Source organism: Equus asinus, chromosome 22 (assembly GCF_041296235.1).
Source record: "Equus asinus isolate D_3611 breed Donkey chromosome 22, EquAss-T2T_v2, whole genome shotgun sequence".
NCBI lineage: Eukaryota > Metazoa > Chordata > Mammalia > Perissodactyla > Equidae > Equus > Equus asinus.
This window is the reverse complement of record NC_091811.1, coordinates 33741089-33765910: the sequence shown is the minus strand read 5'-3', so window position 1 is coordinate 33765910 and position 24822 is coordinate 33741089. Positions and strand designations below refer to the sequence as shown.

At 34.4% G+C, this 24822-nt stretch overlaps 1 protein-coding gene across 22 annotated transcripts in view; it reads left to right on the top strand.

Annotated features, from left to right (window-relative positions):
* The window catches only part of SOX5 (SRY-box transcription factor 5), a 951808-nt gene that overhangs the window by 808804 nt on the left and 118182 nt on the right, over nucleotides 1-24822 (top strand). For 17 of the 22 annotated variants that reach the window (XM_070494048.1, XM_070494052.1, XM_070494062.1 and 14 more), the window contains one exon: nucleotides 21018-21141. In XM_070494048.1, coding sequence (XP_070350149.1) covers nucleotides 21018-21141 — 124 coding nt within the window. The remainder of the gene's footprint in view (nucleotides 1-21017; nucleotides 21142-24822) is intronic. The other 5 variants (XM_070494061.1, XM_070494059.1, XM_070494060.1 and 2 more) reach the window with 1 other exon arrangement.

The following is a 24822-nucleotide window of genomic DNA, read 5'->3' as shown; positions in this document are numbered from 1 at the left end:
TCCCTTCTTGATAAAGGAGTTATCTTTATGTTTGAGCTCTTTTCTGGTTTTCAGGGTATCTTTACCATAAGTTAGGATGTTTCTAACTGTCAAGTTATAATTTCTCTACCCGCTTCCCTGTCCACTTTTAAAGTTAAAAGGGGAGAATAAAAAGAACCAGAGAGAAGAGAAAAAGAGACCAGGAAAAGGAAGACTGGGAGAGAAAAGAAGACCTCTCTCTGTTAGGATCACCTATTTTCATCAACTACTCCCTTTGACTACACACTGGCCAGGTTCACTGTCAACTGCTTTGTTTCTCAGTAGCTTCCAAGACCTAGGAAGTGTGATGCGGGGCTAGTCTAATACTTGTCTATGTTATGAGAAATAGTTGAGGGAGATGATAATTTCAGTATACATATATTTTTACACAGGTACATAAATCATTTGCTTCTGTATCTCTAAATATTTTTGTAGTGATATGCTTAGGCCCTACTTTTTTAGGGGCCTGATAAATTAAAATTAAAATAACAATACAAAGAGAACTTTTAACAGCCTTGATTATGTGAATTGTCTCCATTTCTATTTTAAAAGTTAAAAATATAGAATGAAGGTTGACATTAAGCTAGTTGCACTGTTAGGAAGTCATGTAATTTAAATGATAGATGAGATCACCCGCAGTTCAGAAGCCTTTACCATCACTTTAAGCACTACAGGATAGCTGTAAGGAAGAGTTTTGAACTTATGCTTTTGAATTTTCAGTTCTTTGTATTAACTTCATTATATTAAATGTTTTTTTAAGTACATTTATCTATAGGCCTGTATTTCCAGATACACAAAAATCTCATGTTCATTCAAAAAATATGCAAATATGTAATTAAAAAACTGAACAAATAGCTTCATAAAGGAAAACCTGCAGTTTGTCGTTTTCATTAGGACAGATATATGAAAGATCCTGAAAAGAAGCACTGAGCAGAGCAATACTAGAAAGTTCCAGCTGATCTAGTAGCTGCCTTTATGTAAGACAATAGATCTTGTGAATATTCCTCTTTCTCTCCAGGCAGCTAGCTAGTCTGGTTAACCGAAATTGTTGAGTAATTGTTCTGTGGTTGAGAACAAAATGCTGAATTAAACTGTTCCCAGCACAATAATTGTGTGATTATAGCATTTATGTTGCTGGCCAAAGGAACAGTCATTAGGTTTGGAAGACTTACCAAAACCACAAGTACAAAAAAAATGCAAATCACATGTAAATTGCTGTTTAATACCTATAGCGGCTTAGAAATGGAACTAAGAGTGGAGCACATTTCTAGTTAAAAGAGATGAACCTGGAAATCTTGATTATACATTTAGTATAATACTGAAACTAGGAAGATGATGAAAATGCATTTTCTTTATGCTTTTCCCTTCTCTGCCCTGCTTATATTCTCAGTCGTGCTTTGATTTCTCTCACATCTCCCCCTACCCTTTCTTTCACTCCCAGTCCCATCTTAACCCCCTCTGTTAACTTCAATATTTTTAACTCTGTATGCCTGTCTGAAAAGTTTTTTGCTTTATTTTTCCCCTCCTCAAAATTATGTGGTGAAAAGAACTTACGAACTAGTGGGGTGTTAGGGCTAGTGCAGAAAAAGATTTAATAAGAAAACTGTCAGCAAATACATACAAAGTGTCAAGTAAAGCCAGTTGCTAATAAAATTGAAATACTGTTATTTCTTTTCATTCTAAACTATTATGCTTTCTATTGCTGATAAATGCGTGCACTGGAACACTGGCCTTTTTTCCTCCCGTTATAGCAGTCTTCCAGGTGAGCCATTTGCAGACTAAAGTCTCCATATGATGAGGATCAGGTCTTGCTAAACACATGTGTGGTGTTGAGAACCACATGTGAACTTTAGGAGTAGTAGCTATGTCAGCAATATTAATCGTGTTAAAACCAAGAAAGAAAAACAGTGGTTTTGAAAGATGAATGACCCAATAAGAATGAGTGATAGATAAGTGACATTATTCTAGATCAGTTATGAACTTAATTCAAGGAGGTGAACAGACGTTTTTACAAAAGTTTTCAGGCTTCCGATACATTTCATTTCATTGTTAAAAATATACGATGAAATGCATTGAAGAATAATCCTGCTGGCGGTGAGGACAGTCACACACAAGACAGAATAACTGAAAGATTGAAAATTCTTTGCTGTGCATCTCCATCTTTTGTAATTAGAAATGTTTAACAGAGATTCACAACAAAATTAGGGTTTAGTTTTCCTATCTACTTGCATGTCACATTGGAGAATTTACTTCCTTTATAAATTTGTGTAAAAGCTCCCACAACAATTATTTAAAATTAGTTCTTATGAACTATTTCATATTAATATAAATATGCTTTTAATAGGCATCAAAATATGCAATTATAATTTTTGCCTGTATAATGCATGTTTTTATTCTTTTGAAACTTGTGTTGAGCTGAAGAAGTCAGTTAAGACATGAAGATATAGTGAAAATTTTAGATTTCGATGTTATCAATCTGTACTCAGCTTGTTAAATGGCATTTTGTTTTACAAGGTTAGATCAACTTTCACTTTCTTTACCACTAACATCAATCTCATTTCTAAGGTTGAATTCAAATTTTTGAAAAACATTTTCATACATACCATTTTTTGTATGTGTTTTTGTATATAAAAACATCTACAATGTTTTTAGTCCTTTTTGTTATTTCAATGAACAAAATATTGTGCAAAGAACTTAAAATACATGTTCAGAGTTTAAAAGCTTTGTGTGTGATGTTGACTTCTTTTTAAAAACATAGTGGCTTTAAATTTATTCTTCTTGATTGTTTTCCCCAATAGTGCAATCTTCAAACTGTACAGGTTTTAAATTGCTAACCACTACATGATATTAAGTAACCTCTAATTCCTGCCAACCACCCACATGTTAATTAGAACAAACACAGCAATTTCAGTGATTCCATTTGTCAATGGTAAAGCACATTTAGAAAATAAGAATCATGTTTCAATAATCAAATTGTGTTTTTCATAGAAACATGTTCTCAACTCCCAGGTAAATATTGCAGTCTGTTCTAAAATATACCTCATAAACTTGAAGTTAGACAAAACCTCTCATTCGAAAAGAGAAGTTGTTATTTTTGGAGTCCGTTTGTTAAAAACTAATATTTTTCCCTGCATCTAAAACCAAACGCTTTCATCATCGTTTTGCACAGTACTAAATCTCTGAAATCTGTTGTGTCTTACTTTAGGGCTTAGTGTGTGGACAACTTTTATAAATTTCTGTTTGTCTTGAAAGTGTTTGTATTCTGTAATCATCAGGTGCAGAATTCTAAATATGTCCGTTAGATTGAGCTTTCTAATTGTGTTGTCCAAATTACCTATATCTTTGCTAGTTTTTCTGTCTGCTTGAGCTGTTAGTAATTAAGAAAGTTGTGCTAAAATGGCCCAGGATAATGAGAGTTTATTAATTTCTCCTTGCAGCTCTGTCAATTTTTGCTTCATAGATTATGAGGTTCTTTCAATTAGATGCCTGTAACTTTAGAATTATTATATCTTCCTGATGAATTGAAACTTTTATTGTTATTTTTGGAACCTCTTTATCCATAATAATCCTCTTTGTGTTAAACTGTATTTTGTCTGATACTAAAATAGGCACTTTAGACTTTTTTGTTTACCTTTTAAAATTTTTGGTTAATATTTGTCTGATATATCTTTTTCCATCCTTTTTCAATCTTTTTTTTGTCATGATTTAAGTATTTCTCTTGTAAACTATATATGGCTGGGTTTTCTTAAAAATTCAGTCTGTTGGTCTTTGTTTTTTTAACTTACGAGCTTAGTCCACTTACATTTATTGTGATTAACCTTGTCTGTCATTTTATTCATGCTTTCTCTTTGTACCACATTTTGTATATATTTTTTCCTTTTTTATTTTTTTATGTATTAATTTTGAGTTCTCTCATATCATTGTTTCGCTTTATCAGTTTGGACATTATCTACTCTATTTCCATTTCCTATCAGTTGCCTTTGATAATTTAACCTGTCTCCTTATGGTGAGAGAGTCTGAAATTGACAAGTATTCCTCCTCTTGAATTATAAAATAATCTTAGAATTCTTAACTATGAATATTTATCTCTTGTTTTACATGTTATTGTTATTGGATTTAGCTCTTTTTAATCCAAATATTGGACATTATTTTTCATTGAACAAAGGTTTTTTAATTTACTCACATATTCACCAATTTCTTCACTTACTATTCTTTCCAGGGTTTCTTTCTTTCTTTCTGAAAAACATCCTTTGGAAATTCCTTTAGTGTGAAGGAATTTTTGGTAGACTCTTTCTGAAGAGGGAAAAAAAAAAGTGGCTTTATTTTGCATTTATTCATCATAGTGTTTACTGGGAAAACACTTTGAAGTTGACAGTTATTTTCTTTTATCTCTCCCGTGACTTCTAGTAATACCATTTAGAAATTTGTTGTCAAACTAATTGCCATTCCTTGGTTGGTGGCTTTTATCTGGCTGCTTTTAAGATTTCTCTGTGCCTTTGTTTTTGTGCAGTTTTTATTACAGAGTATTAAGTAATATTTTCTTTTCATTTATTCTGATCGTATATATTTTTTCCTATTTCATCAATGGGCCTATATCTTTCAAATTCAGAAAAATTCTCAAACACTTATTTTTAGAACATTGCCTGGTTATTTTTTTCTGTTCTCTTCTAAAATTTTGAGTAGGCATTTGTTGGACAATCTCATTCTAGCCTCCATGACGCTCAACCACTCTTTCATATTTTCTGTCTCCTTCTTTCTATGCACTGAAATCTAGCTAATTATTTAGATCTCTTTTCTACTTAATGAGTTTTCTCATTACTTGTGTCTAATTTGCTTTCTATTCATCCAATGAGTTTTAAATTTCAGTTATTTTTATTTCTCCATGTTCTATTCAATTATTTTTATATCTTCCTGAATATCTTACATAGTTTTATATTTACCATTAATTTTTAAGCCATCAAAAGATGGAATTTAAGTAAAAACTTAAACATTTTAAGCATATTATTTTATTCTTCATTGGATAATCCAATACTGGGATACCTTTGAGTGTGTAAGTCTGTCGCTTCTTGATTCTGCTTTTACACATGCTGGATTATTCTTTTTTGTTGTGAGTTTATGTTTGGCTGAACTCACTCTGTGGGAAATCAGAGTATCAAATTAGTGATGCTTGTCTACTGGACTGGATTATTCTGCCAGGTTCCGGGAGGCAATACAAACATGAGACCACTTATTTTTAATTTTGTAGCCTGGGATTTCACTGACCATATAGGAAGTTTGATTTGAATTCCAGACCCCAGTTATGTAAGGTTTGTGGTTGAATAATGGAAGTATATTACTATCATTAGTATTTTATAGGAGTAGAATGTAAACTCCATGAAATCAGAGATTTTAATCTGTTTTTTTTCACTGTAGTTTTCCCAGTACCTGGGAAAATATCTGGTGCATTGTAGGCACTCCATAAATATTTGTCGGAGAATCATCATTATCAGTGGTTTTCCACCAAAGCTGCTGTGGAAACATCTCAGTCTGCTTGCCTCAGTCGCGATATTTTCTTTTTAAACTCATCTTTTACTAATGGTATATCTTCCCTTTGACTGTTCTAGGTTAGCACAGGAGTCTGAAGTTTAGCTTTTTAGGGGTCATCTTGGTTTCCAGGTGCTGTTACCTACATTTGCCACCAAGGTGTAACCCTCATTCTCCTTACCTACTTTCAACTTATTAGTCCTTTCTTTCTCCTGTGTCCAACTTCCTTGGAGACTCTATATCAGAAAGTATATTGGGGCTGGCCTGGTGGTGCTGAAATGGCTAAGTTCACACAGTCTGCTTTGGCTTCATGGGGTTCGCTGGTTCGGATCCCAGACCTATGCACCACTTGTCAAGCCATGCTGTGGTAGGAGTCCCACATATAAAGTAGAGGAAGATGGGCACAGATGTTAGCTCAAGGCCAGTCTTCCTCAGCAAAAAGAGGAGGATTGGCAGCAGATGTTAGCTCAGGGCTAATCTTCCTCAAAAAAAAGAAGAAAGAAAGAAAAAAGTATGTTGGTTATTATGTAACCAGGATCTACTTGTATCATAGCAGCAGGGGTTTCAAGGATATCTAATATCTAATGCTGTTTCATTATACTTTTAAAAAATTATGTGTTGAAGTAATTATTTTCAAGCTGTGTCACTCAAAATTTTTGTCATCTTAAAATTTTTCATGCAACTTATAATTTATTTTGATATGGTAAGATTTATTTATAAGTATTATATCCTTTATTTGAGTGACTATATAGTGGTTAAAAGCCTAGATTGTCACTAGGCTCCTGGATTTGAATTCCAGCTCTTTTACTTGTGGACTTTAGGCATGCCTTACTTTTCTCATCTGTAAGATGGAGATGATGGAAGGATCTAGCTCATAGGGTTTTTGTGAGTTTGGTTGAGTGATAGTAGAATTGTGCAAAAGTCAAAGTGAAAAAATTGGCATCATGAGAGAAGCTTAGAGAAACAGAATAGGTATTAACATTCACAATCATCTATCAGATACTTTTGATAAAGGGCAGAGAGATGGAAAGAATTCATGTAGTCAGTTCATGTTCTCTTTTTATCTAATAAAACATCTATTTAAAACTAGACTTATCACAATTTTGGATGACTTAAAGAAAAATTCTTTCTAATTGAGAAAGCAGTCTATAGATTTAGCAAAATACCCATGATATTGCATAATTCATCTTTATTTAAATAATGTCATATGTGTAGGCAACTTATAGTGTTTTTTGCTGGAAAGCATCAAGTAAATTTGCCAAATAGTAAAATTAGCCATACTTACATAGATTGTTGCAAGTAATGTACAATTCCCTATTATTGAATGTATTTACAATTGTGTATAGTACAGTAATCCTTCTTGACTAGAAGATTAAAAAACTTTTGATTATATAAATGACACTGTGCTCAATGGATTGTCCAATTTTAAAAATATTTCACATTTTCAGCTTAAGGAACATCTATGATGCCCTTTCTGGTAATTTCACATGTTTTATTTTCAGTGACAAATGTTCTAGTGAGTGACTTGCTGCTAGAATGTCCTCAGCAATAGTGGAGCCAGACAAGCATCTGAGAATCAAGTTCCAACAGAGCCTGTGAGGCAGCATCCATTATTACTCAAACAGCTTGGATTTTCCACATCTTGAGGAATGGAACTAGACATTAAGTTGCCCCTACTATGGTAGCATTTGGAGATGTTTGAAATGTTATTTTTGTTTTTGTCTGCAGGAATATTGCCATAAGGGCTTCTTCCCATGTATATAACAATTTTCATTACTGCCTCAGTTTACTTTCTGCATGCTACACACAAACAAATCCCCATACAGTAGGCATTCACACCAATCTAGCACCTGCTTGCTAAAAAATTTAAATTACTCACTGGGAAAAGTTTGAACAAAAGAAATGTAAGCAGTATAATCACATTTATTTTCTTAAACAAAATAAGAATAATGTACAGAGTTTAAGCATGCAGCTATTTACTTGAATTTTTAGTCGAGGGTTTTTTTTTTTTTGATGAGCATATACAAGGTTATGTCTACAAATTAAACTCTGTATTCTTTATGTGTTTCCATACCTCTAAGTCACATTGCTTTATATATTACTGATAAATGAGATAGAAAAAAGTTCAAGTGTATTTAATGGCGCACAACGTCTCACATTTGAACTTATTTTTTGATCTTTCTTATGTGTGCGTTTGCAGTTCTATCATAAATAAGATAACTGCAGTTCTTGGGTTATTTCAGTAAGGACACATCAGAGTTCTTCTCTCTCTCATCTCCTGAAGAACAACAAAATCCACGAAACCTAACTCTTAGCATCATTGACACTAAAACAAGGATCTGAGGAAGGTAATGGATTGCGTGGTAAAAAGATGGCGTCAGTTATTTGCCTGTTTCAGGGTATTACTTTGAGGAGAAATCTTGAATTCTGAATGAAAGTGAAATGAAGCCTAAGATCCATGGTATGAAAGGAATGTTTTAATAAACCAGTTACTATTATAAGAAGAAACTAAAGCTAAAGCATGAGTAGACTTTTCTAATAGTGAATAGCTTTTTAAATAATCAGTTAAATTGACACAGAGTATCTACTACATGCTAGGGATCAAGCTGGATATTGTGGACACCAGTATGAGTTAGCTATGCCCTGCCCTTGAGACACCCTAGCCATGGAGGCTGACACAAATAATTTCAACCTAATGGGAGAGTTATGTGGAGTACAGACAGGAGAAGGGAACGTTGTTTGCTGAACACAGCATGTATACTCTTACCTTAGGTTTTTAGCATCTCCTCTTCCATTTGCCTGGAACACTTTTCCCGAGGTAACTGAGAAGTTTATTGTCTTACATCTTCCAGGTCTTTATTTTTGTCACCCTATCACTGATTCCACTTTTAAGCTTGTAGCCTCCATCTCAGTATTCCTTTTCCTCTGCTCTGGCTCACATTTTTCCATAATATGTATCTGTCTTATTCATTGCAATATTCCTAGAGACTATAACAGTACCTAGCACATAGTAGACTAGCACATAGTAGGCACTCAGTAAATGAATGAATATATTTTGCTTGGAGAGTCTGGGTAGTCTTCATAAAGGCAGTGATGCTTTAAGCTGGGTTTTGAGGAAAAAGTAGTTTTTGAGTCTAAATCAGGTGAAGTTTTCAGCTCCACTTCCTAGTCTCTGACTGAAAACAGGTCCAAGAATAAAAAGTCTGTTTTCCAGAAAGAATCATAAATCTAGTAAGGAAGTGTAAACTAACACAGGTGAGAAATAGACAGCGTTAGAAGATTTCACAATCCAAGGCTCATTGCATAGAATAAATACTAGTGTGTAGGATATTTCAGCAAGAAATAAACTAATAAAGGTCAAAGTAATTGGTAATAATTTCAGGAAACCCTGAAGTAAATGTTGGTATTATGTACTTTTTATGAAAATCAGAGTGAAAATTTGCAATCTTTCTTTAGTCAAATATCAAAGAATTTTTTCCTATTTTCCACCAAAATAGGCAACAAAGAGTTACAATTTAAGATCTTTAGGATAGGATCTGTCAAACAGTTAACACAGGATAGCAATTCCTATGCTAAATATCCTTCTGTTACGTGCCAAGCATTGTGAGGTTCTAGTGCATCTCTATTTTTCTGATCCACTTTCAGATTATTAAAGCAATATGTACATGCATTGAAAATTTGAAAAGCCTTTTGTACAGAAAACATAAAGGAAAATAAAATGTATTAGAAAGATAAAAATCGAAGGCAGAATGCCACTGCTGTAAAACCTTGCTACAAAAATCTCTTAAAACATAATAGAATTTTATCTTTTAAATATAATTTAGATGGGATCCTTTTTACACTGAGAAAATATATGGGAATTAATTTTGTCACAAAGTTTCTATACTCTTTACCTTAATCAGTATTTTTATTTCAGAAAATTATTGTATTTTCGTTTTCTAATTTATTGAGAAGAACCAAAGAATTTAAGCCTTAGACTTATTGTTTTGGCTCGTGTATAAGTCTGCAAATTACTTGTTTTCCTATCAGTTTTCCTCATTAATAAACTTGGAAATGAGTACACCTGGCCTGCTGATCTCAAAGAGGCTGGATAAAGTATATGTACATGCAAGTGCTTCACGAAAAGACAAACATTATTCTGATGTGAGACATGACTATCTCCCTGCTTCAGGCAGTGGTGAGGTTATATATTTTTTAAGGTGGTCTTTTATTTATTTATTTAGTTAGTTTTGGTTATTTTTTTTTATTGAGATATAGTTCACATACCATAAAATTCACCCTTTTAAAGTGTATGATTCAATGTTTTTTAGTATATTTGCAATGTTTTTTAACCATCACCGTTATCTAATTCCAGAACATTTTCATCGCTCCAAAAAGAAACCCTGTACGCGTTAGCAGTTACTCCCAATTCAACCCTCCTCACAAAGTGATAATTTTTTGAGTTATAACTTTTAAAGAACTTACGTTGAACTGAAATTTATGTTGATTATATTATATTGAGGGGAAAAACACACTAATAATTACAAGCCATTGAGCAAAACATCAGAAATCAGAAATCAATAAATAGCGAATTTTATTACATTTTCTAATCATGGGCTCCTGAGAAATATAATTGAAAAATATATTTCACTTTGACCATTGTGTTTTATTTTGTCTTTCATTTGTGTGTAAATGACCGTTGACATAATAATGCATAGTATAAAATAAAATTGTATTAATATTTGCAAAGCCTGTTTTTTCATGTGAACAGAGAACCATGCATACTCATATGAACCAGGCTGTTTTGTTGTCAGGAACCATGATAAGTAGTACAAATAGTCACACACATTTGAGGAAACAGAGTTGCATTATAAAGACAGACTGATTTTATCATGTTACAGCTATCAAGCTATGTAAAAATATTGCCTTTAAGAAATAGATGATAGCCTAATCCTAAATAATTCATCATTTGAGATATTTTAATCATTGCCTTTTTAAATTCTTTCATTCAGCTGAAAATTGTCCTTGGCAAATAAAATAGCTGCGTTTTTCCTGTACACTTTCATAATTACTTTCCTGTTTAACAGCATATTTTTACCACCCTTAAGTTTTTATGATGATCAACTTTCAAAACAGAAATTTTTCCTGAAGTCAGCAAATATGCTTTCTTAAGTATGTATTATATTTATAATAAATGTCATCATTTTGCTTGACATGAGTTTAACATACATTAAAATGGTGCTTTATAAGAATGTAATGCTTAAGTTTTGAAAGTAAAGAAAGCGTGCTATTAGACAAGAAGAATATTTGTCACACCTGTATATTATTAAGAATGAAATTTCATTGCCTTCAAGTGACGGAGGTCTTAATTCTCCATCATTTGAAAGTGATTGTATCCTAGTAACAATGCCAACGATATACACATCACGCAAGAGTGAAAATGCAATAGTGAAATGAGCCATTGAAAGGAAGAGTCAGTGACCATATAATATTTCAGTTTCTATTCTATCTAGTAGCAATCTGGTTAAAAAGAAATGACAGTTGCCCTGAAGGAAATAAAGTGGAGGTATTATTGTAGTAGTAGTTTGGAAAGAAAATTGCACTGTGTCTTGACTGGATTATTTCTCTATCCTTGCAAACTATCTCCACCTCTCTGTGGTGCTGCTTCTTGCCTTCTTTATACAAATTGAGTTTGTATCATCTAACCTCATAGGGCCCAGGGGCCCTTTGGTGACAGGGAGGAGGAGGAAAGGGGAATTAGAAAAAGGAAATGTGACAGGCAGTTTTGAAAAGAAAAGCAATTTTCCTTGTGGGTCTGTTCCTAAATAGGAGTTCTTCAATGCAATATTTTGCTTCTGCAGAGCAGTCAGTCAGAATCAAGTGATGCTTGTGCTGTTTTCGTGGGGCTTGGCAGTGACAGGTTTTATTTAGGAGGGGAGGGAATACAGGGGGATCGGATGTGGGGAAGTTAGTATTTTGGCTATATCAGCCCTGCAGGCAGAGTTAGCACTTGCAACAACGGGACAAAAGTATTTGTAGTCATCAGATAACTTTGCAGTCAGCTTCAATAGCATCACTCTTTTTTTTTTTCCTACTTTTTTTTTTTTATTTTGGCAGCCAAGCTCTTAGTAGAACCATCTGTCTTTCTATTAGTATTTTTGAGGCCTGTTTTGAAGCCACTTTCCTTGGCAAAGTCACTTTCATCCTTGGAAACGATTTTTAAAAAAAGTTTTGTGGCTTTTTGCCGAAGAAGAGTACTATGTAAAAAATCCACATGGCTGTTCATTTTTGTTCTAAAAGAATATGGCTACTTTGTCTTTGTCTTGAATCAAATGAAATTAGAGGTGATACAACTCCAGCGTGACTGTGGGGAAGTGAGAGGCAGGGATTGCAATTTTAGCAGTGTTTTTCTGTTCCTATAGCTCTCAATGAGATTTTCTCTATTCTTCCTAGTAGATTAATTGCAAGATAAATTGACTCCTTTACTCTTAATTTTAATGCACTTTTTGTTTTCTAAAGACCATTGCGTTGGGTAGGATAAAGTGACAAACTGACTTTCTGTTATATGAAATGGAAAATCACGGACTATTAGTGGTCATTGAAGATCCCATGCCTCTTCTTGCTAATGGTGGAAAGTCAGCTTTGTTATTCTGGTTACTCCAGTTTGGGTAATTATATCCTGCCTACCTAAACCCCTCTTGCAATCTCATTTGGATATTATATTCTTCATTTTCTCAAAAACTGCTCTGTACTATCGCTGTGTGCTTCTAAATAGCTGCTATGCTCCCCATTGAAGGTGGATGAATTTCAGTTGTAGGTGAACTGATCCCTAAAGATAGCGTGTGCTTGAACGCGATGGTACTCATCAGATAAACTCTTGAGAAGCGTTTGAAAAGTTTTAGATTTTACATTTTATTCCTAATGGTGCTGACTTAAATCGTATGGCTGCCTTTCATTTTAGCATTTGTGTATTTAGTTTACACAAGTCTCCTACCATAATTTCCTCTTGTTTGAGCTCTCACACAAACTGCTCCTTGATATCATGAGGTCCCTCCAGTTCTTTGATTCCTATATTTTTCCCAGGCTAGTAATGCCTTCCAGGCCTCTCTTCCTGGGGTAAAGCCTAAAGACTGTTGTCGTTCAAAAGCAACTTTGGTTTTCTTGTTACCTGTTCCTGCTGAAGTCCCTCAGTCCCTTTCTCTTCCCCACCTTGAATTTACCTTCTGTGTTCCTCAACCACAGTGACCAGGCACTCTGAGAAGAAACACAGAAAAGGAAAGATTTACAGTATCACAATTTGTGTGGTCTCTCTGAAGGTCTTAGCATTTTCTCTCACTCTTTTTAATTATCCATGGTTTACTCACATGTTCATTTCTCACAATGACCATCCAAAACTTCCTTACCTTTGCTAAACTCTCTTCCTCAATCCCAATCTTTCTCATTTTCAGGATATGACCTTGCCTTCATCCTTGAGAGAATTTCTTCTGTCAGGCCTGATTTTCCTTACGTTCTCATTTCACTACCTATAAAACATACCTGCTTATATCCACTTCTACAGCTCCGTTCCATAGGGCCCAGAGGACGAGATGTCATTCCCATTCAAAAATCATCCCTACATTTCTGCCTTGCCTTTCAGGCTCCTCTGGAATTATGATCCACCAATTAGTTTCTCTCTTTCCTACATTTAAAATTCTCAATTTCTATTTGCTCCTTTCAGCCAATATATGTGCTCAAAACTCTGCTACCTAAATAAAGTCTATGTGTCCCTATGCAGCTGCTATCAAATGTGTCTCCTAACTTCTCACCCAGCCTTCTCTGAAGGAGTCTACATGCTGTCTCCTTTTTCTTACCTGTCATTCAGTCCTCACCCTTTTTCAATATGGTTTCTACTCTCCATTCTATGAATTTGAGATTGTTAGATTCCTCACTATCTTCTAATTAACAACTCCAGAAAGTAAATTATTTTTTGTCTCTAAAATACTCTTTCTGGTACATTTTCCACTACTGTTTACCATCTCAATCTTGAAATTCCATTGGTTTTTGTGATACTATATTCATGATTTTCTTTCCTCTTGTCTCACTTCTCCGCTCAGACTCCTCTTCCTCTGCTCTTCGTTGAATTCTTGTTGTAACCGAGAGGATTTTGAGCTGTCTCTTCTCTTAATCCTTCAGACCATCTCTACATTATCTAGTTCACTCTCATCGATGAATGACTCCCCAAACCATAGCCGCTAAGGATCTCTTCTCTAGCTTCAGACTAGAGTATCTGTCCGCTAATGAGATATCTCCAATGGAACATTATTTAGGCACCTCAAACATATCATACCCAAAACCATATTCATTATCTTTCTGTGAAAACTATCCCTACCCTTCTATGCTTTTTTTTTTTACGAGTATAAATAGTTACATAAACTAGACACCTGATAGTTATCTTTGACTCTGTCCTTTTCTTCACCTCCAAAATGCATATATATATATATATATATACACATTTTTTTTTTAAAGACAAAGATTGCTCATATATCCACACATAGAACATCCCCCATTTTTTCCCTAAATACTTCTTGGCTTTTTCTCCTCATTCATTACTGTCCTATAATTGATCAGGCTCTCATAATCTACTGCCTAGTTGACTGTATTAGCCTCCTACATGGTCTCTGTGCTTGGCCTCTCAGATCTCTTCTTCATGTACTCATCAGAGCATTCCAACTGACCTACTTAAAATCCCTCAGTAGTTCCCCAGAGGCCAAAGGAGGAATCTCAAGTTTCTTAGCCTGATACACAGATGATTTAGGCAGACCTTCTCACCACTGGTTCCCTCTTACATTTTTTGCTATTCTAGACTGCTGGTGGTGTCACCCTCACATGATGTTTCCCCTTGTCCCCATTCCTTTGCTCTGTCCCCGCGTCTGCTTCGAATTCCTTCTCACACTCACATCCCTTTTCCTGGCTAACTCCTACTTATTCATTCAGACCCTATACCCACTGTCTTTGTCTCCGTGAGGCCTGCCTTGACTTCTCCTGGCTATTTTAGGAGTCTCTCATCTGTGCTTCCATAGTATCCTATACAAGTTTCTGTTGTTGAATTAATAGCAGTGTATTATTGTTATCTATCCATTTGCCCCACTGGACTCAGAGCTCCTAGAAAGCATATTGTATATGAATTCATCTTTGTATCCCTACTTACCAAAAAAGTGCACATTCTGCTTAGTAAAAATGTTGACTGAATGAATAAACCAATAAACAGGCTCATGCAACTAGAAGCTAGATTGACAATCTTAAATATCTACTTGGTATATTCGTTTCAGGGAGCCACTGAAGGGTTTTGCAATAGAATATTTACATAAAATATTTAACTATGAGTAATTGATAATCATTTACTTGTCCTTTTACAAGTGTGATAATGTGTTTGGTTTATATTGGATTCATAAGATTTTGGAGGGCAACACTACATGCGGTATCCATGTGGTATATTTATAAAAAGTGTTAAAATGTAATATTTCATCTTACAACTTAAAAAATATAGGAAGTAGCCTCTTAAGTTTATTATGAGTTATTCTAACTTGTGAATACCATGCCCCTCATTAAAAAAAGACTATAAAGTTTTGTGACAAAAGTATTTTATTGAAACTTAATTATAAATGTCACACATTTTAAACCTTAATTAGGAGCTTAAAGAGAATTTCATCCATTAAGTGAAAGAAAATAAATGAAGTTAAGAGTGAATAGCGTTTGGAAATATTCAAAACAAGCAAATAGTTAAGAATGAATTACCAACCCCATAACAAATTAATTTTAGGATTTAGCCAGAAAACAGTATACTGTTTTGATGTGATCTGTCCTTTTCTCCCAAAGGGTGTCTAAATTTCAGCCACAGTGAACTGAAAATTGGTTAGTATATAAGAATAATACAGTTGATGCTCATTATTTGTGCTAGTTATATTCTATAAAGTTGTCGTGAACACTGAATTAACGAGTACTGAGCAGCTGCTTCTGGGCAAAGTATGGAGTTAGGCTCCTGAGAGCCTTTGGTCATCCATTTTCATCAACTGATCAATACAAAGCCTTATTTTATGTGTGTTTCTGTTTAAAGACACCTTATTAATATGTGTTATTGTTCTATATGCTCTTAGTGAAATCACCAACAAAATTTCTCACTACTTTGGACAGGTCTGTGAGTGACTGCAAAGCACTAATATAAGTAAGTTTGGAAGGGGTACAAGTAAATTTTAGTGAGTAGGCAAATTTGCAAATACACAGTCTGCAAATAATGAGGATCAACTGTATTTTGAAATGTGTTTTTAGTTGCATATATGGATTAGCCATGCATTTTGGATTTTATTTTACTGTTTACTTCAGTCTGAATATTAGTACAGTGTTCTATAATCTGTTCTGTGATATTCTAAGGAAAACCCATCTTTGGGACCATGAAATTAGCCTTATTTTCTGTTATGGTTCCTTCCTTTCCCCTGCAGTCTCTGTCTCCAACTTTCCCCATTGCGTAGGGAAGGAGTGCTAGATTAAGAGTTAGGAGATGTAGTTCTCCTGTTAACTTTTTTCTTACCTAACTGTGGGATCTTGAACAATTTATGTGGCCAAGCTAAGTCTTCTTTCTTTATCAGCACAATGATTGTGTTGTGACAGAGAGTCTCTAGGATCTTTCTCAGCCTTAAAAGTCTGTTATTCCATATATGTAGATCTTGGAAAATTTAGACACTAAAACAATTTATAATACTAAAGCAAAATGCATTTCATAATCATAAGACAAAAATTTAGAATACACAGATTTCAAAAAGCCGTATAATTCATTGTAGTTTATTCTTTAAAATACTAATATTTTTACCTGAAAAAATATTGTGTTATTAGAATATAAATAAATTACCTGAATAAAAACTGTCACACACAAGTAGATAGCCTTATGTACACACAACCACTTAAACAATATAACAAGAAAACATACCCTTTACAATAAAAATAAAAATATTTTTTAAAAAACCTTAAAAATAAAATTACCAAGAAAACTACAAGAATTATATAAAACAAAAGAATATTTGAATAAATTGAAAGATGTAACTTGCTATTAGCCATTAAGCCATCATGTTAATGAATCCAAATACAAATTCCATATCCTAAAAGTAATGTGGAAAAATAAATGTAAAAATAAGCCAGGAAATATTTGAAAAAGAAATGATAGAGTACTAACTTTACCTATTATTGAAACATATTGCAAAGCTATAATAATTAAAACATCATGATACTAGAACATGGTAAGTAGGTATATCTGTCCATTGCAGAAGTATGTAATAAGTTTCTAATTTTCTGGATTACTTTTCTATTTCTTTATGCATGCGTAATTCCGAGAGTCATGGTTATATACCATAACGTATAAGATCATTTAGCTATAGCTGAAGAATAAGAACATAAAGCAATTAGTACTTCATGCTGCCATTCTTCTCTGGGGAAATTGAATTTCTTTCTGGTCATTAACTTTGTCGTCCAAAGGCTTTTTGTGGACATTTGAAGTTGGTGCGCAAAGATGTAATTAGCAAGATGAAACTATGTAATTCATTCTTCTTCCTTACTTAAGAACTATCAATACCTATCATAGGTTTCAGTTGCTGTTCTAAGCTCTAAAGCTACAATAATAAATAAGTTACAACCTCTTTCCTAAATAAGCTCATAGGTCATAAGGGAAACTCAAGTTATACAAGCAACTATTATTCAATACAGTAAGTATTGTATTAGCTTTATGAGGTTAAAAGAAGCAACAGTTCTTTCTGCCTGAAAATTGGCACCATAAGAAAGAAGTGCTTCACAAGCAAAAACATTTTGTGGGTCTCAAAAACCTTTGAAAAATAAGCAGAATTTTGCCAAGAAGAAAAGGGAAAGAGAAATCACTCAGAGCAGAGGAGAAAATAGTTTTGAATGCATTCAAGCGTGGAAAAACACCGAGTCCAGAAGGAAGGCTTCATGATCCATTGAGGCAAGAGTACAGGATATCTGAAGAAGGGCAGCAGAAATGCCTGGAAAGATAGGCTGGGGACAGTTGTGAGGAATCCTGAATACCATGCTGAGGGAATTGTTTGTTATTCTCTGGGTAAAAGCAAACCGTCAAGAGTCTTTCACAAGAGGGGCATGTAAAATACAGATACAAGACTCATTTAGAAGAAATTCTGTGAGAACTATAGCTTCATAGCTGATTTTATCCTGTGGGCACCAGAGCCTATAAAAGTCAGGCAGTCTGCCTTTCAACTATTTATATATCTGAAGGTGCTTTGTAACTCAAGGCAAAACATGAAGAAGACAAAAAGATTGTTGACAGTGACTGAAAGGGTTCCTTAAGACAGTACTTCTCAAACCTGCATGCACGTTGGAGTCAGCAGGGAAAATAAAAAATGCTGATGGCTGGATGCCACCCCTGTTGATTTGGATTTAATGGGTCTGGGAAGCAGTCTGGACATTGAGAGTTTTTCGGAACTTGCCAGGTGATTCTAATAGACATTCAAGCTCGGGAACTACTGTACTAAAACAAGAACCTATTGTTTCTGCAATTCTAGAAATTATTTTTCCCAGATTTTAAGGTATCTGAAATTTGTATGCCTCTTCTAACACTAGTATCTGTTTCACTTGAAGTTTCTTTCTTCTGCTCTCTAAAATGCCCTTATTAAATCTATGATCCATCTTATAATCAATGGTGTCTTACAAAGGAGGAGATGTACTATATAAAATATAACTTACAAACAATAAAGTATAAAGGATATACAGTAGCTGGTGATAAACCAGTGTGACTGGTTTGTTGTCTGGTTCTTTGTTTGCTTGTTATTCTGGTCAGCATCCTCTGCTTACGCTGACCTAGCCCCCATGCTGTTTTTCCTTCGGATGTCTACCTGTTGTTTCAGGCCACTTATTCCTACATACTTGCTCAACGTGCAGTCTCTCATTTTTGAGTCTTTAATTAATTGTTTTCCATTGGTTTCTCCATAAGGTTTATCTTTTTTCTAGTATGCTCAAAAAATGCTGGCTGTAGTGGTGAAACCTTCAACTCTAACCTTAAAACAGTGTCTTTTTGTTTCCCTAGTTGTTGTCATTCCCTTTTAGTTTCACCCTAGTGGCAGTGATAGGTTTAAAATCTTTTTAGCTAAAAGAAGTGCTTTCCAATTTGAAGTCATTGCTGAAAACAGATTCCCTCATTCCTTTTTTTGTAGCGGTAACTTTGGTTTATAACATTATATAAATTTCGGGTGTACATCATTATATTTCGATTTCTGTGTAGATTACATCATGTTCACCACCCAAAGACTAATTACAGCCCAATCCTCTTTCCGCCCTCCTCCCTACCCCCTTTCCTCCCAGTAACCACCAATCCAATCTCTGTCTCCATGCAATTGTTTGTTGTTGTTTCTATCTTCTATTTATGAGTAAGATCGTATGGTATTTGACTTTCTCCCTCTGACTTATTTCGCTTAGCATAATACCCTCAAGATCCATCCATGTTGTCACAAATGGCTGGATTTCATCGTTTCTTATGGCTGAGTAGTATTCCATTGTGTATATATACCACATCTTTATCCATTTGTCCCTTGATGGGCACCTAGATTGCTTCCAAGTCTTGGCTATTGTGAATAATGCTGCAGTGAACATAGGGGTGCATGTATCTTTACGCATTGGTGTTTTCGTGTTCTTTGGATAAATACCCAGCAGTGAGATCTTTCATTCTTATGATGCTCATTTCTCCCTCTCTCTCTCTCTCTCTCCCCCTCTCCCCCTCCCTTCCCTCCTCCTACCCTCTCTCCCTCTCTCCCTCTCTCTGTCTCAAACCACTCCCCCAACATGCACACTTACCAACCAAAATCTCAGAAATAGTTCAGAGGGCTACTTTGAAAGATGAAATGAAGGAGAAACTGAAAGTGGACTTTTAAAGTGAGAAATGATGACAACTGTAAGAGTCCTAAGTGCCCTAAGAATGTGCAGTGCCACTGGGAGAAAGGGAAAGTCTGAGAGATATTTCAGAGTTGCCGTTAGAGTTAACGACTGAATGAATTTGTAAAATTTTTTGTATATTTGTTTGCTGTACTTTTTACCATTATCCCCACCGTAATATAAGATCTGTGGGCATGAGATCTTGGTTTTCTTGTTCACTGTTATATCCCTACTGCCTAGCTCATTTTCTTATACATAGCAGATGTTTATTAAATATTTTCCAAATAGCTGAATTAATGTGTGGAAGGAGTAGTAAGAGAGAATAAAGTCTCAGATATGTGATTGTTAGCATGACCCTAAATTCTCATTCATACATTCATTGATAAACACTAACCAATAATCATGTTCACCAGGCAGATCTTACTTACATATTTTGGGGCAAAAAATCCTAGTCATTTTTGTTAATGATAACCTCTGCATTAGTCAGTAGTGTGAAATAGCTGCAGAAAGGACTGCATTAGGTTATATTTCTAGAAATTCTTGCTCAGTTCAAAGAAGACAGTGATTCCATTGTGCTGGATTATTTCTTTACTGTTGTGAACTCCATATTTAGAAAATGATGCCAGCAAATTAAAGTGTATTCCAAAGATGGCAGCCAAAACAGAGGCCTTGCTATGGCTTTGAGGAATGGTTCAATTGCTTGGAAAAGGATAGATGAAGACAAAAGTACAGTCATGCACTGCATAATGTCATTTTGGTCAGCAACGGACTGCATATCTGTTGGTGGTGCCATAAGATTAGTACCATATAGCCTAGGTATGTAGTTGGCTATACTATCTAGGTTTGTATAATTACACTCTATGATGTTCCCACAACGACGAAATCACCTAACGATGCATTTCTCAAAAGGTATCCCTGTCATTAGGTGATGCATGACCGTATAGTACAGAGGAGGACTCAAGGGGCTGGATTCTAGACTTCATTCTGACTATGCCATCCCATGGCTATGGGCAAGTCAGTTCTCTTTTGGCTCCAGTTACCTCTTCTCTAAAGAGAGGGGAAAGTCTTAGTTACTCTCTAAGCTTTCAACTAGCTGTTTTCTTCAAGAATTTAAAAAATTTTGGTATTGTGTGTGATCACGAGAATTATCTTCAAATAATGAAGAGCTATTCATGTATAAAATGATACCAGTTTAGTTAGTTTTGCTTTAGAAGGTAGAATTAGTCCTAATAGGTGAGATTTACAGGAGATTTTAGTTCAACCTAAGGGATAGTTTTTTACCATTACCTTAATGCAATAAGAAAAAGGCTTATTGTGTGAAGTAGTGACACTTATCACTGTCAAGGATATCTTCATCAGCTGAGAGAGTGAACTTAATAATAACCTTCCAACTATAATATATTCTGATTCTCTTGCCTAAGGTAGTCCCAAGGCAAGGCCTCAAGCCCAGCGTTCTAGCAAGCTTGTATGCCAGTATGTTGAATTCAGTAAATGACTTTCTTTTATCATGAAGTAAGGAGGGTGGGAAGCATGGAACACCAAAACTTCTTCTCTTTGATTCGCTCTATCACGTTCAGCAGGTTCAAGGTCAACTGCCGCCATTAATGATTCCCGTATTCCCTCCTGATCAACGGACACTGGCTGCAGCTGCCCAGCAAGGATTCCTCCTTCCTCCAGGCTTCAGCTATAAGGCTGGATGTAGTAAGTACCATTGATTTTCCACTTGGGAGTGGGTGGAGGGCATGGCTTTAAATTAGGCAATCTAATGTTCTTGCCACACCAAGAAATGAGGTCACCCATATAGCATTTTTATTTTAAAAAGGAAACATACAGAAGATGTAGAAAGGATTTGTGTTGTTATTAAAAGCGCTTAGATTATTTCTATGCTTCTGAAGCAAATATTTGCTATTTGTAATTCAGTTTCCTAACTTCTGTTTCCAGTGTATTCTTAATATGAATATAATTTTCAGGTTCAATTTATTTTTGCATAGATAAGATAAGAATATGCTTTTCAACACCTTTCCATTGCCTTTAAAAATAAACCCAAGTTTCCTAATGTGAATTAGTTGGCCTTCCGTTATCCATCTCTTCCCTATGGTTACAGCCTAATCCTCACTAGTTTTCTTTTCTACACCAGACCATACTCTTTCTTGACTCTGGACTTGCATTGCCAGTTCATTCTTCTTACTATTCTGAACCTTTTCCACCTAAGATCAGGGAGAGCTTGCCTGACCTGGTTAAGTACCTTTCTCCTGGTTCCTTTGGATGCTGTATATTTTCTCTTTCACTTTAATTGTAAGTTCTATGAGGGCAGGTGCCGATTCTGTCTTATTCATATGTCTAAACTTGTAGTAGAACATTCAGCTTTTTGTTGAATGTATGAATGAGCACTCATGACAAACAGTACAAGGGCATTTTGCACTGAATAATGTTATACCAAGATAACTTTTTATATTGCTTATTAACTTCAGATGCCTGTGATTTTATGATTTTTTTCTTTCTTACCAAAATCAAAACTTTAAATTGTTAGTTTTAGAAACAATCTAATATTTCGTTTTCTAAAATTTAAATAGCCAAAATGCCAGCTATAATCTGTTAGATAAAAATAGTAACAAATTCCAAAGAGGAGCTACACTGCTAAGCTATATATCTTCTAGAACATCATTACCATGGCCAGAAAGAACACAGAGAAAGCAAGTTGAGTGAAATATTTTCATTGATAAAAGTAGAGCACTGTTGAAAACAACTAGTGAAATATTATCATTTTAGATATTTATATAGAACATTATTTCATAAATTCCAGTAGATTTTGGTTCATTTATATGTGAATAAATTGTTCCATTAGCATCTTGCCTTGCTTCAGTAGGTATTTCATTTGAGAAACTCTATCCAACATTACTAGAAATCTGATCTAAGTTTTCTGCTAAGTGATGTTTTAGATTTTAACATTGTAACATTTATTCCTACTCTTTAAACCTTTCTCTAATATTGAAAAAATGAGATGTAATTCTTTAAATATATAAAGCCATTTGAGATGAGTAGATTGTAACTATAGAGTTTAGGTAAAAGTGAACTGAAGTCAGGACTGAAAATTCACACTTGCATGGGACTTTGCCCTTCGTAATTTTTACACTACTTTTACACATCTTTCTCTTGACTTTTATTCCCTATGTTTTAAGATGGTGTTCTCACTCTGGATGCTTAATTGATTCATTTAATATGTTTTGCCATATCATTCTATCTTTGTAGATCCATTCATCCAGAAACACCAACTTTTTTATGATTAACTTTATAAACTATATATTCTAAGTATTTAAATTCTGAGAATAGAATTTTAACTTCTATTGCTAAACTAAATTCTTGAGTTTTTAATCATAAAAGCTTTTTTTGTTTTATTTCTATTTTCCCAAGGAATTACTATTCACGTTAAACAGGTCTTGCCAGTGTGTTTTTGGTAACCTTGGTTACCAAAATGAAAAAACCCATCACTTTTAAAAATCATCAGTTGCCTCAGACTGCACCTGCAATATATACATATAGATTACTTCTGTTTTCCAAAAAGAAATTTTTTAAGCAACTGTAGAAATAAGTCCCATTAGCAAATATTGTGCTGAAGAGAAAACCACATTGAGTATGAACAATAGCACAACTGTAGGTCTGGAAAAGGTCACAAACACCTCTGCCTCACTCCCATTTGACAGAGTTGGCATACTACATTTGTTCAGTGTTAATGTAATGTGGCATGGAGAAATTTTCCCCTTTCTAAAATTGTTAGTATATTAACCATTTGATATTTATACCTTCAGTGCTTAAAGTTATAAATGATACCACTTCTTTTGTAACCTTGGAAATAAAATAGAATAAAGCCTCTACAGCTGCTGGCAAGCTTGAAACTAGCATCATGCCAAACTCTAAAACTAAGAAGAAGCCGGGAGCAAAAGACAGTGCCACCCTTGTTGACGCTCTGGCACTTTGAGTCAGTTTAAATGAGGAACTGGGTGGAAGCGATAAATGGTCCAGACAATTTCCTCCCTAACCAAGTTGCAAGAAAGGAACAGAGGTAGAGAAAGAAACAAATCTTGCCATCTCCTCTCCTCAATGGGCCTTCCTATGTCATTCCCCCCATAATTGTCAACCATGGGTGACATCTCTGGTTGTCAGTTGTTTCGAGTAATATTACATAGTTCTCAGTGAAAGAGACTGACCAACCTACCTTGATTTGAGTTTCAAGTAAATATGAAAGATATACTGTTTGTTAGTATCAAAAACTCAAATGCTTTTCATCAATTGATTCATAGAAAGTATTGATGAGAAATTTTCTTATTTAGACAATGTGTCTTGATAAAATAAATAAAATAAAAATCTCTGAAACTACACAAGAAAGTTAAAATGTTCTCAGCAGGGAAAAAACAAAATAAAAACACAAGTTGGGAACCTAACCATCATAGATTGTGTTAACATCTCCTGTTTTCCAAAAAGGAAGCTTTAAGTGGACATAAAGGTATTTTTCCCTTTAAGAAATGTAATGGTAGAAATATGGTGTGGAATGGAGACCTGTGGAATGTAGTTGCTGGACTCTCTCAACTGCTAGAATGCACATCATTAAACAATGTAAGAATAAATTAATAGCAGCACAGCCAGAGACTTCAGAGCAAACTGGTTAGATAGAAAAAAAGTTTTAAAGAATGTTGTAGTCCACTCTTATCCATGAATATGTAGATCAACTTACAAGTATTGATATATTATTATCAGAATCTCAGATTCTGTTTTGGCATTTACTATTAATGAAAGCAAGCATGAAACCACACTTCTTCATGGATCCATATCTACTTATTGCTTTTCCTACTTATTTCTTAAAATCTAAAAATAATTCCAAACTTTTGAGGAGGTAAAAATAATGGCATCTATTATTAAATTGAGTGCTTTTAATATATATAATAACTTGCAAACAATTATGTAAAAACAGTGGTTTAGTCAATCAATTCAGAGACTATTTCATTCAGGGAAAAAAATTAGTCAAATAATCTGTATTTTTAACTTGTCAGTTTTGTTAAAACTGTCAACTAAGTTGCTATATGTAAACACACACCAGATTTTATATTGTGTAATAAAAAAATCCCAATTTTAAATTATGTTTGTGGGTATTAGCTCATTTTATTAAGTAAACAACCACTACAGTTCTTGAAATAAATTTGTAAAACTAAACAACTGAGTTTCCAGTTCTGAATTGTAAAATAAATGGGCACAGAAATTAATTGGTTCAGGTACACTTTGGATGGTTGAAGCATCCAAGGACAGCGTCCATTTGCCTCTGCTGGAAAGTCTGAGTGGAATCCTAACCTCGTAAGCAAAAACCTCAACCTGCGGACCACACAGCTTGTA